Source organism: Haemaphysalis longicornis, unplaced genomic scaffold (genome assembly GCF_048455015.1).
Source record: "Haemaphysalis longicornis isolate Haplotype H1 unplaced genomic scaffold, Haemaphysalis longicornis Haplotype H1 scaffold_6, whole genome shotgun sequence".
NCBI lineage: Eukaryota > Metazoa > Arthropoda > Arachnida > Ixodida > Ixodidae > Haemaphysalis > Haemaphysalis longicornis.
Genome location: NW_027526407.1, coordinates 82,810,368 through 82,828,334, shown reverse-complemented (window position 1 = coordinate 82,828,334; position 17,967 = coordinate 82,810,368). Strand labels below are relative to the sequence as shown.

The 17,967-nt window shown below is 47.2% G+C and overlaps 1 protein-coding gene and 1 long non-coding RNA gene across 2 annotated transcripts in view; both read left to right on the top strand.

The window, feature by feature from the left end:
- LOC144143108 (uncharacterized) overlaps positions 1 to 9,878 on the top strand; it is a 40,986-nt gene extending 31,108 nt beyond the window's left edge. The window contains exon 2 of the mRNA XM_077674915.1: positions 9,486 to 9,878. Within this exon, the coding sequence (XP_077531041.1) occupies positions 9,486 to 9,706 (221 nt within the window). The 3' untranslated portion in view covers positions 9,707 to 9,878. The remainder of the gene's footprint in view (positions 1 to 9,485) is intronic.
- A 2,603-nt stretch (positions 9,879 to 12,481) lies between these two features.
- LOC144141724 (uncharacterized) lies at positions 12,482 to 16,856 on the top strand. Its single transcript, XR_013316682.1, has 4 exons — positions 12,482 to 12,689; positions 13,910 to 14,068; positions 15,298 to 15,449; positions 16,619 to 16,856. It is a non-coding gene; the product is annotated as an uncharacterized LOC144141724 (long non-coding RNA).
- The last annotated feature ends 1,111 nt before the right edge of the window (positions 16,857 to 17,967 follow it).

Genomic DNA, 17,967 nt, shown 5'->3' with positions numbered 1-17,967 from the left:
TACTTGGCGGCAGAACAGATATGAGAGGAATCATGGTAGATTATGGAGGCGAACAATCTATTTACATTATTTACAAGTGGTGAGGACAGCGTGCACACAGGCTGCCCACCAGCTACCCCTTCGTCGTCGTCGTCGTCGCCCTCGTGGATGTGGATGGTGGGCTGTGACACCATGCGGCATTGTCCGCCATGTCCCGTGACATAACCCTCGCGGTCGAGGCCGCGGTAGGTAGAGGATGATGGCGAGAACGAAAGATGGAATGAGAATCCACGTGAAAGATCTTGCTGCCACAGATTATCATGGTTGTCGTAGTGAGCACGGGCCTGGAGCAGCAGTTCCCGCCGACGTTACGAAGAAGCGTATAAAGCCCTAGGAGACGCGCCGGAGATCTGGGCGGGGGAACTTCGTCGGCTTCTTGTCAGGTGCGCGGTTGGTCAGGTCGTCTGGTCTTGGCAGTCATGGGCAGGGGACATTGGGCTGGGGAATGGGCACGTCCATTGCTCACCGGGGCTGCTGCGGGCCGACGCGATCCAAGGGCCAGGATGAGACCTCTTCATGAGCCGAGACGGGGTGAAGCTTAAGCCGGGACAGGGATAAAACCAGCACCTCCACCGAAATGTTACTTGGCGGTAGGACAGAGATTAGGCGAACCATAGTATATGACGGAAGGAATAGTACAGGAAAGGCAGGGAGGTTAACCAGAATACTGTCCGGTTGGCTACCCTACTCTGGGCGTAGGGGATGCGGGAAATGAAAGGGAAAGAAAGGACAGCGGTACATATTAAAAGAAAAAAATGAGTGAAAGAAAAGTAGAAAGAACACAAGGCGTGACCAAGCAACTAGAAAGGCGGTACAAACAACGCACACAACCAGAAAATGCGCAAACCTAATACGGTCCACTGATAAAATTGGCGAACTAAGGGCACTGCACAATAGTAATGCCCCTACAATCGTTCAGACAGGCCCGTGTCCTTCAAAAAGAGCAGTAAGGCTTTTATAGCCTTTTCGGCCTGTGACGGACAACGCCTATGGCAGGGATACGAACAATCACTTTACATTATTTACGAGCGGTGAACAGCACCCACGCAGGCTGCCCGCCAGCTACCCCTTCGTCGTCGTCGTCGCGTTCGTTGATGTGGATGGTGGGCTGTGACACCATGGGGCATTGTCCGCCATGTCCCGTGACAATCTTTTGTTTAAATTAAAAGTAACGTAGTGACTCAAAGGCAAACATGCGGCTGGGTTTGAGGCTTTAAACAAACCAGGGTAAATTTAAACCATTGCCACTATGCTGTAACAATGGTGAAAATGTGAAATGATTATTCGCAAGAAAGGCTAAGACGAAGATGACCGCTTTGGCTGAGAGCTACAACTGAAAACGATAAAAAAGTAAAGTTACGTTTGCGAACGGAATGCCATTGGGCGGTCCAGTAGTGGAGGTTCTGCCGCCCATTTCCCTCATAACTTCGGCTCGCTTCCGTAGGCTGTGCTTACTTCAAAGTCTGCCTGATTCTGCTTACGACCACTCGGAGCTCGAGCACCTCCGGTACTCATTGAAGTGCAGCATAAGCCAGTCGGGAGCTTGTGATGTCACCCTCACTAGCTTTCGATGTCGCCTGCCAAATTTAAATTATTACTTGCCCCACTCTAATCTGGTCCGGTCGCCGTTATGCGCCTTTTGCAAAGAACCAGAAACAATCGACCATTTCTTCTCCTGCCGACGGTTCTACTCGAAAAAACGAAGATACTTGGAAAGTAAATGCAGCCGGCTAAACCTCCCGCTGTCTACTACACTTATTTTGTCATTCGGGGCAAAGGAACTGGGATTCTGCCACGGGGATCTTTGCAGGGCGTTGCACTCATTCATCCTGGAATCAGGCCCTCTGCCGTGCTAGACATCATTTAGCCCTACTGGATTCCCTTGTCAAGAATATGCGCGCCCAGCTCACTGTTTCGTCTGTGCCACTTTCTTCGTGTTTCTTACTTCCAATTTTCATTAAATAGTGTTCGTTTTTACCTTTTTTTCTTTTTTTCTCTAGTCTCTTTACTTTTATTTCTCTACTCATTTACTGCTAATCTCTCCTAATATTTAAATATTTTTCTTTCCCTACAAAAATTACCTAATTTCTTTCAGTAAGGCGCCCATTTCCTGGCCAATCCCCCTGAGTGGGTACGCGGCATTTCACTGGAACCACCACCACAAACGTTACGGTGGCAAGATGCTGTGCGCAGGGGACGATGCAACGAACCGGCAAGTTTTAGACGAGCCAAGTGAATCGGCACCACAGAATATACAGCCATTCCATTGATCTCTGAATGAAATATCTGTAATCTCGTTTAACGCAAGAACGATTGCAAATAGAATAAAGTGTTTACAACTGCCTCTATTTAAGTATGACCCCCATCTAGTTGTAATAACTCTAGCACGGCTGAGTGACAGCATTAATGACGCCGATATTGTTCCTCATGCTTAGCGTATATAGGGGGGATTGTGTCTGCCGTGGAGGAGCGTGGTGGCAACTGATTCCTGTCTGTGCGAAATGCACGCTGACCGTTTGCCTCACTGCAGTCGCGTGGTTATTATATCAAGTCATTCTGATGTCCGAAGTCTTGTCTGGAATCACCTTGCTCAAGGAGAGAGTGACACTGATGATACTCTCTTCGACATGATTTTGGGTATGAATTTGAACCAGCTAGTTGTGGAACCTACTCGTCTTATAGCCATTTAGGATGTGTTTTAGCGGCGTGTTTTCTTGTGGCGTAGTAAAAGTAGATCGTCGTAATTGGGACCACCGACTGTTATCGCTATGCGTTCCCGAAACAGTTATTGAAGCCAGTGATGTTTACCAAGCATTTTAGCAGACCATTCGTCACTGAGTAAACTCAGTGTGCGGTGTACAATGCCTTGACTGACCTGGGTGGAATTTTTTTTCTCTTCGAGCTTGCAAAACCTTGTTCGGTATATAACGCATGTATTGGAAATTATTATTTGTGTATTTCGAGTTGCCCCAACAGATTTGCCAAGAAAATGTGCCGTGCGCTATATGAAAAAAAAAAAATTCATGCGCTGAAGGGGAGCGCCAAATTGCTCCCTAAATTTGTCTTTTTGGCTGAGTAGCCTATTTTATGCACTCTTTGCATAATTACCTCGCTGCAGGTCATCTGATGTACCATTACAAACCTTATAGGTAGAATTACTACTGACGTGATCAAACCCCACCTATAGAAAAAAAACCTCTCTAAGAGATATTTCGCCTAAAACGCGGTTTTTTTTACGTGTCACAAACGTCTTCGGGTTTTTTTTTCGGCGTACAAACCAACCGTTGCTACACCGTTTCTTATAGCACCGATCCGCGGTATAATTTTACTTCACGTCTTCAAGAACTGTACCCTAGGCTGCTTTCCGCAGACTCCACAGGCAAGCTCGTATTCGGACCTGGGAGAAAAGAAGTGGTGCAGTTTATCTGACACCATCTTGTTGCCGAGCAAAAAAAAGGACATTATTCAATGGGAGAATTATGACCATCCTGCCTTCCCAAGAACCTCGGTCCTACTCATTTTAGGGAGGATGGATCACAAGCCTCTGATCAATACAGGTAAACTGATCTTAGTTTTCTGTCTACAGGGACGAGGAAAGTAACTCAGAAGGTGTGGTAAATGATTTCAGCCAGCCTACCGCCAAAACCTTCGGTGAATTCAGATATACATACGTGCAGGACTGAAAATTCCAACAACCCAAACCACTGTTGAATAACTTAGCACATATTCACTAAATAAAATATCAAGAACCCAGATGTTACCTCTGAAAAGCGCCTTTACCTTTTAATGCCTTGTATTTTGGTTCTTCTCGAAGAATGATTTCCGTGTGGGTTAAGCTCTGGTCGAAGAAAATCCGGAAGTTCATTGTAAAACTAGCCGCAACTGGCGAATAAGTCTGCGTCACGCAAGTTCACTAACCTTTCCTGCTTGTCAGTGAATGAAAGAGCTAGTAAAGCGGGCGGCCCTTTAATGAAGAAGAAGAAAAAGATTGGGTGTACCGAATGTGCCCTATAAGTGACAGCTACCCAGAGGGCGATGTCAAAGAAGTCACGGCCGCAGAAGCCGTGCAAGAGCGCGTAGTTCGCTGAGACGCATATTGATGAGGTGGTGCGCTATTCGAAGCCTTCTTGCTCCAGTGACTGGACAGGTGGTTCGACGTCCGCATGGTGAACTGTATGCCGTTAGAGAAACTATGTAGACGTCTAAAGCCTTCTGGGCCCTAATACGAGCTGGGGTGACAGGTAATTTAAATGGAGAGCCGTTTCGCTCGTCAGTTAAGCGGCCGCCAGGAACAGCACAGTGGTGCAGTCTTCTGCCCTCATCCGCTTTCTCTTTCGCTTTAAAAGAGTGAGGCCCCCAATCATACTGTGGTCGCGCGGAAGTCTACGGGAGGCGAAGCCTCCCCTGAATTCCTTGTTTAAAGGAGCCATGATGACAAAATACAAGTTTGTGTCATTCGCAAGATTTCGTGTTTTATACTGCCCCCAGCGGTTGTCCAAATGCAAACGATGCCTTATTCACTAAAAATTATTTAAGTTAAAATTTTGATTTTCTTGCTGAATCGTGCGTTTTCGTGGTCTGCAATGACATTACAGGAAACTGCACTGCAGTCGATTGGGAAGCCTTGTTTACCGTTAGTGAACCTAGATGGCGGCACCATACCGTGGCAAGCTGTTTTCCCCCTTCGGTTTGTTTTTTGCCGTATTTAAACCCGGATTGTTTTTGTTCAGAGAGAAAATAATCGTTTTTGAAACAGTGCGCGCTCGACAAATGTGGTCGCTAAAGACACCGTTGCTTGCGTCAATCGGCAATTGTCGTGTGAGACAACCCCAAAGCCCCGCGGACCTGGGCTGCTAAACCAAGCATAGTGCGCGCAGTAGCAGCAGCAGTACGCATCGGTACTTCTATGTTTACGTGTGCTTCCATAATTTCCACTGTTTGTCCCAGCATTCTTAAGGCTTTAAAACGTATGTGCCCTAAATTTAAGCACGAATCGCTCGTTCGGCAAGCTTACAAGATCTTCCTAATTTGCGTTTGCTTCCCGCCCTCCGCCAATCGCAGAGCTGGCTGGTATGACGTCATAGGTACTGAAATCGAGGCTTCGACGGACACCCGTCTGGTCGGGAATGGCATTGAAGTACATAATAAAGAAGACGCCGACAACAAAAGAAAAAAAAACAATGACGTTTCGGCACCCCAAACGGGAGCATTGTTCACACAAGGGTCCCGTTCGGGGCGCCGGATCATCATTGTTTTATTTTCTCTTGTGGTAGGCGTCTTCCTTATCATGTACCTCCTCATTGGTTCTGTTCTGGGATTTGACCTAGTGTGTCGCATGGCCATTCCTTTTTTTCCTAATTATGTAGCTTATTTGAGCGAAGTTTACGTTAAAGGTGCTGTCAGAATTATTCTAACGAGGCAATGTTTTGAATGAACCAAACTTGTGTTTTCTCTTCATGGCTCCTTTAAGGTCAGCACCTTCTGCTCTCTATTATTTTCGTTCACGCAGCAGGCTCAGCAGCTGCATTTATTTAAAAAAAACGTACAGGAGTCCTTTCTTTGCAGTTGAACAGGGGAAGCATTGAACTACCATCATTCATATTGGGTTTTGAAAAGTTTTATTGTTGTGTTTTCGTTTATTCATGTAGCCTCGAGGCTGAGCAGGCATGAAGCGAGTCCGATCCCGCTTAATATCTACTAACCCTTTAGACTATGGCCTTCAATAGCGAAAGGGCTTTTGTGCTTTGAAACCCAGTCATGGTAGTGACAAAAGCTGTATGTGGCCTTGCCAAACTTGAAGGCCTCGTTCACAGTACGATCACATTCTGAATGACGCACTGTTTAGCAGGGGAATTATAAAGAAAAACCTCGTTCAGCCAGAGCTGAAAGGTGGGCTTGGTCTTTAGTTCTAGTCTTCTTCGGTTCTACTCACCAAGAAATGCATATTATTAAAGCGAATGATTTCTTATAAGGACCGATGGTGTCCAGTCAAAAACTGATGCAGTTCCCCATGGACCAGTCTGTCGATCGAAGAGCTGTTATAAGATCTGTACACACACGGCGCGCACGTGAAACTGGACTTTTATTGTTTCCGAACAGTTATTTGAAAATCACGAACAAGGAACGGTTCCAGATACCACAATACATGAATTGATTGTGAAGAATGTATACAATAGTTTACTTTTATCTCATCATCCACGTGTTAGCATACAATTACATCGTGCGTAGATGCGTGTACTTAGTGCGCGAAAAATCGGCGTATGGGTTCTTTATTCGTCTACGATTTGGGTGTTCGAAGGTTTGGCGATGTGTTTAAAGCACCTTCAGTGAAGGTTGGACGCTCTCGCAGTTTTCACACTTCCCTCAACTTTCTTTAGGAAGGGATGGTAAATTTTAGATGCAAGGCATCTCTTACACTCGGCCTGTCCCTCCATCCGGCGTCCGTCGGCAACCCTCCTCCTTTCCCATCGCCCGCCAGCTGCGTTAGCACGTTCTCCTCGCCATGTCAGCTGTGCGTTAGTGCGCATGCGTGTCTCTCTCTCATCACTCTCTCTGGAAGAGCGGCTATATAACCGCGGTATCCGCAGCGCGCTCCTCAGTCGCTCCGTCAGTCGCTCTTGCTGCTACTGCTCCGACTGCTGCTCCGATGAGTTGAAATGGACACTAACATGCCTGCTACCGCGTAATTGGAAATGTACGTGTGTTTGAGCATCATTTAAGGTTTGCTACACTTCAACCACATTTGGGTAACCAACATAACGGAAACGCGAATTGAACCCCGTGAGATACCTTGCATCACCCCAGGGTTCATCTCGCGGAAGATGGTGGAAATGTTTTTGCTCTGTGCACAGCGCATGACCTTATTATGGCTTTCCGATCGTGAGTCTCTGGGACATGGTGGTTCATTTGAAAACTGTGCACTGGCGTTGTTTTTCGCTCACCTCTTTTAATATTACTACCTGTAAACATTTAGTTCGCTGTTACTAACAGAAGTTTTAGCAGAATCGTGAAACTAAGGTTGTTTAAGGTAACGATAATGGGTTTCCACTAGATGTAAACCGGTAAAGGTCTACCGTAATTGTCAATTTTGAACTTACATAGAATTTACACTGGAGTTTATTTTTAGCACATAATACATGACTAGGGTTCTGCTTACTTGTTTGGTCTGCGAACAAAAACTCCCGAGGCTCGTCAAGTCTTTCAAGCTTCTTTGTCTAGATTTTTCTATAGCATGTTTGTCCCGTCCTTTCCATAGAAAGTCATCATTTTTTTATAGAAGCCGTAATAGTAGACTAGTGCAGCGCATATAAGCCGCGTTGCCGATTGAGCAGTGCGGCCTAATTAATCTCAGCTAAAAAGTCGCGAAGCCAATCAACAGAATGTATAACCAAAATAAAAAAAAATATCGCTCGTGGCGTTCAGACCTTTTTCCTGCGAGAAAGGTTTATTCGGATGCAAACGCAATTTTGATTCTTGTAGCGACGCTGGAACAGAGAATTTCACACATCATACTGCAGCGCCAATCATAGCCACATATGCGAAACCATAACATACAGCGTTGTCAAGTACCCCTGTTTTGGTATTTGGCGCCACTGGGATCAAACATCCGTGGTGTCAAATACCCACTGGTTTAAAATGCCTAGTCGAATCCAATACGCCACTAATGCTGTGTATGGGTGTGTGCAACGCTTCGGTAAGCTTCCTAGTAGTTATACTGGAATAAATGTACGGACATCGATTTCTTCTGGTGGACCTTTATACCGTGAACTGTATGTTTTATTATTGATATATCCATTTCTTGCTTGGTGCAATGACCAGCATGCACAAGTGGTAGTGTCTGTGGCATCGCGCGTTCAAGCAATACAAGTTCTTCCTTATAAAGTAGCTGTTAATTTCACTACTGGAGAAATGTGCAAGTCTGCGCGTGTGCATCACTTTGGTGGGGTAAGAGCAGAAACTATCGGGTATGCGCGGAAGTTTAGGCTGAACTTTTCGCTTCGACGTTATACAATGTCAATGGGTGACAACAGCTTGACGTAAAATGAATGCCCTTTCCAATGGTTATATGTTGACGGCGTTAGACATAAAGCGTGCGGTTAGGCCTAACATCCGTTAGGCGTAACTTGCTAAGTTAAGGAAGCTTCAACTTGAGGCTTACGATGTATTACGCCACGTCGTATTCTTTTATACGTCGAGCTCGTTTATACGTAAAAGAGCGACGTTTTACTTATTTTCATGTACTCGCACAACTACATCACCCTCTCCATCCACTACGCCTGATCCTTCGTGCAGGAGCTCGGTAGTTTATAGGCGGATACAGGAAGGGAGAGCGTCTGTCCACAAATCATGCAGTTGAAACAGTCGCGGTTCTGTGGCGTGCTTTTAAAGAAAAAGGTAGTACGTACGTAGGCATTGCTGCTGAAAATAAAGGCCTGCACTCTACGAAAGAGGTTCCGTTCCTTGACCTCGTAATGCTTGGGAGGAATGCGGAAAATAGTAGGATCAACTTGTTCTGCACGAGGTAAAAATACAGAAGCCCGTTAGTACGTAACCAAGTGAAACTTCCTTGTAGGCTAGTTGGTGAGTAGCTGGTGCAGTTTGAAGCGCAACAAAAAATACGGAAGGCGAACACTAAGTTGAAAAGGAAGGCTGGTAGTTAGTGCGTGTACCGTATACCCTTCGTTCACCGTCCTTGTTTTTCGTGGCGCTTCAAACCATGGTAGTCCGTAACCGTAAATCCCTCTAGGGTGTGTTGGAAGTGATTGGATGTTAGAATGGTATTTTTATAACTTATTATTTTAAATTTGTTCACAGTTATTTTTAGCCCCAGTGCCTGGCTTTTTGAGTGCAGTTCCTCGAGCACTTTTTGCGGGTGTTCTACGGTCTCACTAAACAATACTATGTCGTATGCAAAGCTGAAATGAATAAAGAATTCTCCGTTTATCCTTAATCTTGCGCTTTCCCAGTAAAGCTTTCTGAATACCCCCTCCAGACATTCTGTGGACAGTTTTGGCGAAACAGTGTCGCCCTGTCTTGCCAGGTTTTGGATGGGGAATTGTTCACTTTGCTTTTAAAGTGTCATCGTTCCGCCACATGCCTTGTATATGTCGTCTAGAAATATTATGTATGTCTCTTCTATTCCCTGGTCCTTTATTGCTTTTAGCAAGGCGTCGGTTAGTACTGAGTCAAATGCTTTCTCATAGTATATAAATGCCATAGAAATGGGTTTACTGTATTGTGCGAATTCTTCTATCACTTGATTGAAAACATGAATGTGATCCATGGTTTAGTATCCCTTCATAAACCCAGCCTGCTCCTTGGGTTGTTGGAAATCCAGGCGGTCTCCAGTGCGGTTAATTTCCACTTTGAGAAAATTACACGTTTTAAAAATACATTTGTTCAGGTCAGTCATTGTGGTCAACCTTGCGATGCTGATTGCGTACCAGTGCAGGAGACGGGCTGCCTGTACGACCACATAACTCGGGCGGACGCGTTCGTGCTGGTGTACCGCCCATGCGAGCGTTCCGGCTTCGACCAGGCGTGCGCGCTCTTCGAGACCCTGGTGGCCGTTCTGGGCACCCGCTCTGAGCCCATGACACTGCTGGGCAACAAGCAAGGCCTGGAGCCCTGTCGCCAGGTGGGCGTCGACGACGTCCACGAGGCGTAGCTGCGCTGCTACCGCCAGTTCTGCGAAGTATCGGCCGCCGAAAACTATGTCGGTGTCTCGCTGGACTAAGAGAGCCTCAACCGGCCGACGAGAGCGCTTCAGACGCTGACGACGTTGCCCGTACGACGCAAAGCGTGTGCCGCCAGCACTGTCTCCATGATGATCGGCATGGCGTTAGGCAAGTCACACAAGTTTCAGTAGCACACACACACACACCTCACCCACAGAAGTCACAAAGAAGTCTCACCCACCCACTCGAACACACATACGTGCCCTCCGTGCGCACACACGGGCACACATTCGTGTTCATTAAGATAATAATCAGCAGTGTTCTTCTGGGTATTGCGCTCTGACATGCATCCGTCAGAATACGTCTTTGCGCGTGCAGATTGACTCGAAATGCGATGCAGGCAAATGGCAGACGAACAGCTTGCCAAGAATCCTATTGTCAGTGTCACCACTGAGATCATCAAACCCGCAAAGCCTTCCATGCGCATGCAAGAGCGAAGACATACCCGAGCCTCTTGGCGTGGGCTAACCCCAAACCCCCAGCTATTCACCACAGGCCCACGCGGCATCGGCAAACGAAAAAAAGCTTGACATCACGCGCCTGGAACATATGGCAAATTTCGCTGGTACCGGGAGGAAGAGAAGTTTTTAGAAGGTGGTGCCAGCACACCTGAAAAAATTGACGTGTTCAGCACCATTGCCTCAGCCGCCTAGGGAAGGTGCGTACAACACATCCAAATTTAAAAATATTAGTTTTTTTCTCGTACACAAGCTCTAAGATCCCTTGAATCATCCACAAATATTACTGGTGCGGCTCCTTACAAATTTTGTTACTGGCCCACGGGGTATTGGTGGACGGGTGATTGGTGAGCGACGCAGGAGGTTTTAGAGACGACGCAAAGGAGATAAAGAAGGGAAGAGAACAGAGGAGGGAGATGACGAAGATTGTAGAAACTTTAATGCGTTTATTAACAGTTAATTCAAAGGAAAAGAGGAAGAGTGCTGTCGGAGTTGGGGAGTACAAGAAATGGAATGAAGGTGAAATATCGAGTATGGTGAATGGAATACTACTGGGAGGGAACGAAAATCGTAGCCTGGAGGGTAAAGGGGATAGATAGTAAAATAGATATAGTGAAAACAAAAAAAAATAAGGTAACCTTGCACCCGCACGGAAGACTTGAATGACGAAGCTGTTGTAGGTGAGCATTGTCGGACACATAGTTGAGTTTCAGTATCAGTGCTTAATTACATTTCGGCGCTGCTAGTAATCATGGTCATATGCATCAAAGAGGTCGTTGTCTTCGCGGCGAGTGATGTATGCAAATTCATTCTCTGCATTGTAGACTTCCATCAGCTGACCTGCCGAAGCTTGCCCTAAGTCGAGCCGTACGTGAGCACTGAAGGACACATCATCCTGCATTTGTGGGAGCTTTAAATTTTTTATTTACTTGTTCCGTCGTTGCTTCGGTGTGTGCTAGTAGTAGTCATCGCCATATGCATCGACATTGTCGTGTTCCTGATGCCAAGCATCCTGCGCGGTAGCGCTTTTCGACAGCGCTGGACATTTTGTTTGCTAAAACCACTGAGCCAGCTGGGGATTCCGCGGTTACCGCGAATAACGCGCCCATGAGCACTCAGCAGTTTCTCGCTCCTCGTGGAGTTTGGCAGCTTTTTTTGCTAAAGCCACTGCGCTGGCGGGGACGCTCAGCGGTCACCGCAACGCACGCGCTCACCAGCCCTCGGCATTTTCTTGGTACTTTTTCTTTCAACGACGAACTTACGCCTGGCACAACACCAGCACTGTTAAAAGCGGAGGGGGAAAAGGGGATGAAAGTAAGCATAGCTCCACGGCCTGTGCACGAACAAGAGAAACGTTGTAGGGAAAGTGTGAGGTGGTGTTGCAAAATTCAGAAAGAGGCATGTCATCTATACAGATGAATGGAGGCCTTACCAGTTCTCCCGAACAGAGAGCGCAGTGAGTAAAGAGCGTCAGTGTACAGGGTGGATGCACGCCTAAAGGGCGGGCTGTGATAAACAGATTGGAATAAAACTACAGAGTTATTCAAACTAGCCCCCACAGTAGCACAGTGGCCTACGAATTGTGCTGCTCGGCCCGCGACGTCGGCTCAATTCCTGCCGTAGCGGCAGTGTTTTTATGGTAGCAAAAAATGAAATGATTGTTGGTAGAGATTTCGGTGCACGATAACAATACCCAGGGGGTCTAAGAAACATCTACTCCTCCACTGAGACGCGAATCAAAGCTAAAGTGTACCTTTACGGTGTTGAATCCCCCAAATTAAGAACAAAGATATGTCCTACTACCCGACTGATACCAATGTGCCCAATGACGACACATGGCGCCCCGAACTTAAGTTGGGTACCTGCTCAATGTGTATTAAGGAATCGGCACATAGCGGGGAAGCACATATATCAGACTTAATGGACTCCGATCTGTGCTTATAGAGCGTCTTTAAGTTGTCAATCATTCTTGTTATTACCACACGTTGGATAGTGTTAGTTCAGCGGTTAAAAAATTCACCCACTTCCAGCAAATCATAAATGTGCTAAAAAACGGTGGGGGGGAAGGGGGGGGGGTCATTTTGTGTCGGCTTGTACGTCAACAGGCGATAGCCCATAATGACAGTGCCGTCACCGGGCAAGTTGTAGTTTTCGCGCAAAGGAATCAGTGCTAAGCGTTAAAAGCGAACGGCTCCTTACCCTAGCGGGAAGGAGATAAACCCGTCATTTTAACAACGCTGCAGCCTCCATCGGTGGTTCTGGGAAGCGGTTTCTCCGAGGCCGCTGGCGGCAAGACAGCTGAGACCACGGAGCACTCCGTGGCTGAGACTTCTGCCTGTGGGTCTGGGAACTGCTTATTGCGACGCCGCCGGGGGAGCTGCACCCTCTATTGGTGGATCAGGGAAGCTGCTCCTACCACTTCGGGACGCATGCCCAACACCAAACCCATGAAAAGGTTAGACCTATACATCTCCTCTGCTGAAAAATGAACGCGTCTTTGGCCTGCCACGCTACCGAAGATTGTGCAAGAGCAGCCTACATACTGCACCACAAAACCTTGTCCAGTACACCATTCCGGGTATGGGCTACAGATGTACGAGCCAGGATAACAACAGGAATTTGCACGCATTCGTCAGACCTAAGGCTTGACGTTACTATTCGAGGCCTTACGACGTCGCCCAAAATTCTAAGATTGAGATTGAACTTAAACAAATCGTTAAGAATGAACACTTGACGTTCGGCTGATCCCCTGGCTTGGAGGTATAACGTGATGCACTGATAGCCACTGGATTAAGTTGCTCATAGTTCTCATTGTCTGTCAATCTCAGGGTACCTGTTGACATCATACTACCCTGAAGGGAGGTGTTAGACCTAGCTTCGGTAGCACATCCGCCGGTTAGAGCTATTTTCTTGGAAAGTGATACCTACTCCAGTGATGCACCCGCATCAATTGCTAAAACAAGCTTCACTCTAAGAAAGCAGAGAAGCCAAGCGCGGAGGACGTCGATCGCGTAGAAGACGAAACCGGTTGATTTTCGGCAGCCACTATTCTCACGGCTGCTTTATCACTTGTTTGCCGGAAATGCATCAGAATCACATTTAGTACTCATGAGATGTCACAAATCAAAGAACTACCTTCTTCTTACGTTAAAAAAATCGCTCGCCCTGAAGCTGTCTTTTTTCGCTGAGTCCAAACCGGCGTGCCTGCAACACAAACACATACAACACTGCATCGACGGGCTTCCAGGCACAAATGCTCATACTGCGACTAATACCCCAACAATGAACATTCCTCCTAGGCATTCCCAAACACACAAGCAACCTTGAGATTTTCCCTTAAACCAATTGCTGCCCCACTGCGCCCTTCCAGATGCTCTCCTTCGGTCACACCGCCTGTGGAGCTTGAACAGTGCTATTAGACACACACTAGTAACTCACATTGAGAACAAGCCAAGCTCTTCGTTGAACACTGGCTCCGAAATGAAGTTTTTTTTCTTTCTCATGACATGGTTCTGTTGTGCCATTGAAATATTTGCGTAAAGTTCGTCCCTACAGCCGATGCTGTAGGTGACAGAACAGTTTCGAATAGCCTTCATTATGGCAGCTCTGTCGAACAGAATGCAGCTGTTTGCCGCTGACGTGACCAGCTATACGAAGCTTCCAAATTTGGCGTAGTGATGCTTCTGGCCTGCGCAGGTAACCAAAGGGCCCAGTTCGCAAGGCATGGGGAGCTGGCCATCAAAATGACCCTTGGACAAAACTAACCTACACCTTTTCGAAAGGCCAGAGGAGCTGGAAGCTCCGATGAAAACGGTCTTGTCCGAGGGAGTACAGGTTTGTATTCCATTGTGCGGGGGCTTGAACTCTAAGGCGTGTGTGCGATGGCTCGGCCGCTAAGGCTTATCAAGGTTCTATTTCGACATTGCGTGCCGTATCATTATTTCACCTGATGTGTCACAAGTTAGCCACAAACTGGCGTGTCCGGCTCTTACTGCCTTTATCGCCGTTGCCCATGCACCAAAAATGCGCTAATCAGGGCAATTCAGCCTGACTAGTCGCCGAAGGTGTGCCTGTAACTTGACTTGGGTCGCTTATTGCGCTTTCCGCGCAAGACAAGCAACGGAACCGATTAAGCAGAAAGCGGCAGAGAGTACTTCAAGCGGAAAAGAAAAGTATCCGGATAAAATAATTATGCAGCGCTTTCCGACAAATTTCCTGCCGATCACCCGGCATCATGCGAAGTGACAGCCCAGACGTAGGGGGGCACCATTAAAACGTCTCTGGCAGTTGGTAGCATCGACGAGAAGTCATTTCGTAACCACAAATCAAAACCTACACAGCTCATACCATGAGGGTTGAGTTAGGGACGCGGTTGACCTGTGTTCGAATCCCGCACCAGAACGAATTCTTGTGATCTGCGAAGTTTCAGAGATAGCTGTACAGATTTTCTTAGTAGAAGTAAGGCTGCATTCTAAGCGGCTATCAAATTTTCCTTCACTGAAACGTACTCTACCTTGGGGGTGTCCCCTATGTCTCGTCGATTAATAGCAGACGCCTAAGCGAACCCGTTCAGTTAGGCCACTCCATCCAAACCTCAACTCAAGAGATAAAGAATTTAGATTTCCTGCTGTGAGCACGCCTGATCGATACATACACTGAGGGTGCCAGGGCGAATGAATTAATAAAGCCAGCTCTTCCCAGCGTCCAACACTGAGAGAAATTAATAATTCATAAGTGGCTGTCACAAATAATACAGCTGAAACAATTTCGACAGGCGTTCACTCAAAGAATATCCGGCATGGACAAAATCGGTGGCAATTAGCGGTCAGCAAGTCTCGGCACCGTTAAAAATTAGTGCAGAATCAAAAGTGCAGAATGGATCAGGAAATACCAGCTGCATTTCTTTAACCTGCATTTTTTACGCTCTCTGCGGAGCTCAGCTCAGACAATGTTCGACGACGAGTTAACCAGAGCTCTGAAGGATAAAACAAGGCTGTCGCCATCTGCTTGCTCATCGTACTGCCCGTGATCGTATTCGTGCCGCGTATGCCATTTCCCTACAGCGGAGCTACCGGCGAGCCCAGGCACGCGCCGTACTGGTCGGTATGTTCGCCGAAGAGGACCGCTCCTGCAATACCTCCAGCTGTTTCCAAGCCCTGGAGCTGATATGGTAGTCGGCCGACCATTCGATTGTGCCCTGCCACGACACTTGCAGGTTCGTCTACGGTAACTGGAGCACCTGTGCACGGCTGTCCTTACCTTATTTACCCCTTCTCGATGCGCGGTTCGAGAGCGGGGCAGAACAACAGGTCCTGTATTTCGACGGAGGTAACGGGGCTTTCCGTCCGATACGCAATGTATACCGCTACCGTTTAGCCTTTTTTACTAACAAGACCCCGCCGCTTGAGTTGATGTGGGAAGTGGCGTAAACAATCGCACACCGCTGGCTCCTCTTCAGAAACCACAATGATGCATTCGGGCAATGTTACAAATGCATCATACCATGTTGGACATCAGGCCGAGAGATTAATGGCGCTGTCCGCGAGCCGCAGTGTAAACGAGGACATGATTAACGCAAACTTGCCCCAAAAAGGTGGAATATAAGCACAGGTTGAGAAATATTGAGACTAGTTGGCTTCGCGAACTGGGCTACAGCACGCAGGTTGCTCTGAGCGGCAAATATGATATATTAGGACAGGTCGGGACCCAAAATTTTCAGGTGAAATACTGGAAAGTGACACGTTCTGAGCTTCTGTAGCAGTGGGTGTTGGCGGTACAGGCAGAGGGAGAGAAAGCATTATTTGAAGTGACCCATGTCCGGAATGCCAAAACTACATGCCCGGAATGTCAAAACTCTCTGGTTCTGGTTGCCTCGAAATGCGGTTAAACTTAAATAGTAACTGTGAGAGCACGAATTCGCCTACAGTATTCCCTCCGTGGGAACGCCCATCCATCGGAATTCTGTGTCGACGCTCGATCCGCCGTGATAAAAGAAAAATACGCGAACAATACGTTCGCACTCTCGCAAATGACAAGGCAGGCGACGAAGCTGACATCTACACCGAAGCGGCCCTGAATAGAACGACTGTGGCCATTGCCTGGACATCTGTGGACCTGCCGGAATTCAATGAATCCAGGAACATTTCTAACACATACGGTCTTGTACAAGAAGTAGAACTTCTAGGAATTCTGGGAGCCGCGCGGCAAATTTATAACCATTCCAGCCATCTATCCACGAAGAAATTTCGCATTATCACGGATTCCTATGTTGCTGTCCAACAGTTAAGTTGTCCGTTTTCACCGAACCAAACGACAACCAACATCCTTACCATGATAAGAGATGTACAAATTGACGGTTCAAAGTTTGCATTGCTTGGTCTCCAGGACACACTACTGGCGAAGAATGCAACCCTGTGGCATACGACGCTGCCAGGGTGATACAACGATCACCTCCCGCGGCGCCTGGCACGTCCGTACCCCCTCTCCAAGCAGACTGGCAACTCCAGCGTCGCCACCTCAAAAAGGAAATCTGCAAGCGCTTACAGGCAGAAACTCCTCTTGGCATCCTTGACCCTTTCAAGCGCTTCTGCGTTCAAGGGAAATATTCGCCAATAAAGTGTATGCAAATGCAGCGCATACCCCCCCCCCCCCCCCCCATTATTTATAAATGGGCGGCTCCAGCGGGATGCGAATTCCGCCGATGCCTCCTGTGTAGTCGTGAAGGCACACCAAATTTTTACCACTTAATTTGTCTTTGTTCATTATTCGACCGCAATCGCCACCAGCTTTTCACTATAGGTCCCGCTCTTGCGACTGAACAGGAACATGTTAGTCGAGTCGGTGACGATCCCACCACAGTAGAAGAAATCAGCGAGTACACCATTGAAAACGGACTCTACGAATTGGTTTAACGGGTTGGTCGACTCCCCCGCTCTTTCTACAATGGAACTTTCTGGAGCCTGCACTGTTTTGTGTGTTAACCGCATTGTCTACAGTGTGAACTGTACATTTAAGTGTGAACCGTGCATTATGGCGCCACTGACTGACTTTAATGTGTAATTTTGTGATTAGGACCCAAGACTGCAACTATGTTCATTGTGCGAGCTGTGACTCTCCCTATTTCCCCTCATCCTTGCTCCCTCTGAGCCACATGGCATCTCATTTATTAAAGTGTTTCACTAACTCACTCCTGAGACACGCCAGGCTAAAAGCACAAGTCTAATATTAGGATGCAGGCATAAGACAAAATTTTGATATTACATAGATTATGGCAGCGCACGACAACAGTTTAAAGTTTCAGAGATGCCTTACACTAGCACAGGAAATAAGTAGGCCGATGAAGGTGATGACGACGAAAAGGGCAATATTTCTTATACATCGTACAATTGGCAAGCGATTCTTTTTAGAGACACTTCCTCTGCAATGAAACAACGCACAGAAGCCCCTCCAAAGCAGAAACATAAGCGCCGAAAGCTGACAACCTCTTCCTGGAAAAGGTACTCGATTGCCAGGGACCTTGCAAAGGAAATCATGCGGCTGCATTATAAATGAGGAGACAGTTTGCATAGACGGCGTACCACCAATATTAACTGATTCGACAACACTTCCGATAAACGTTTTCACTCTTTCTTTCCCGTCTGGAAGCACTAAAAATCTAGCTATCGGTAGCACTGATCGGCACTCCTTCATTTGCTTTGTTCGTCGCCGAAGATCTGCCTTCCGTTTCTGCTCTG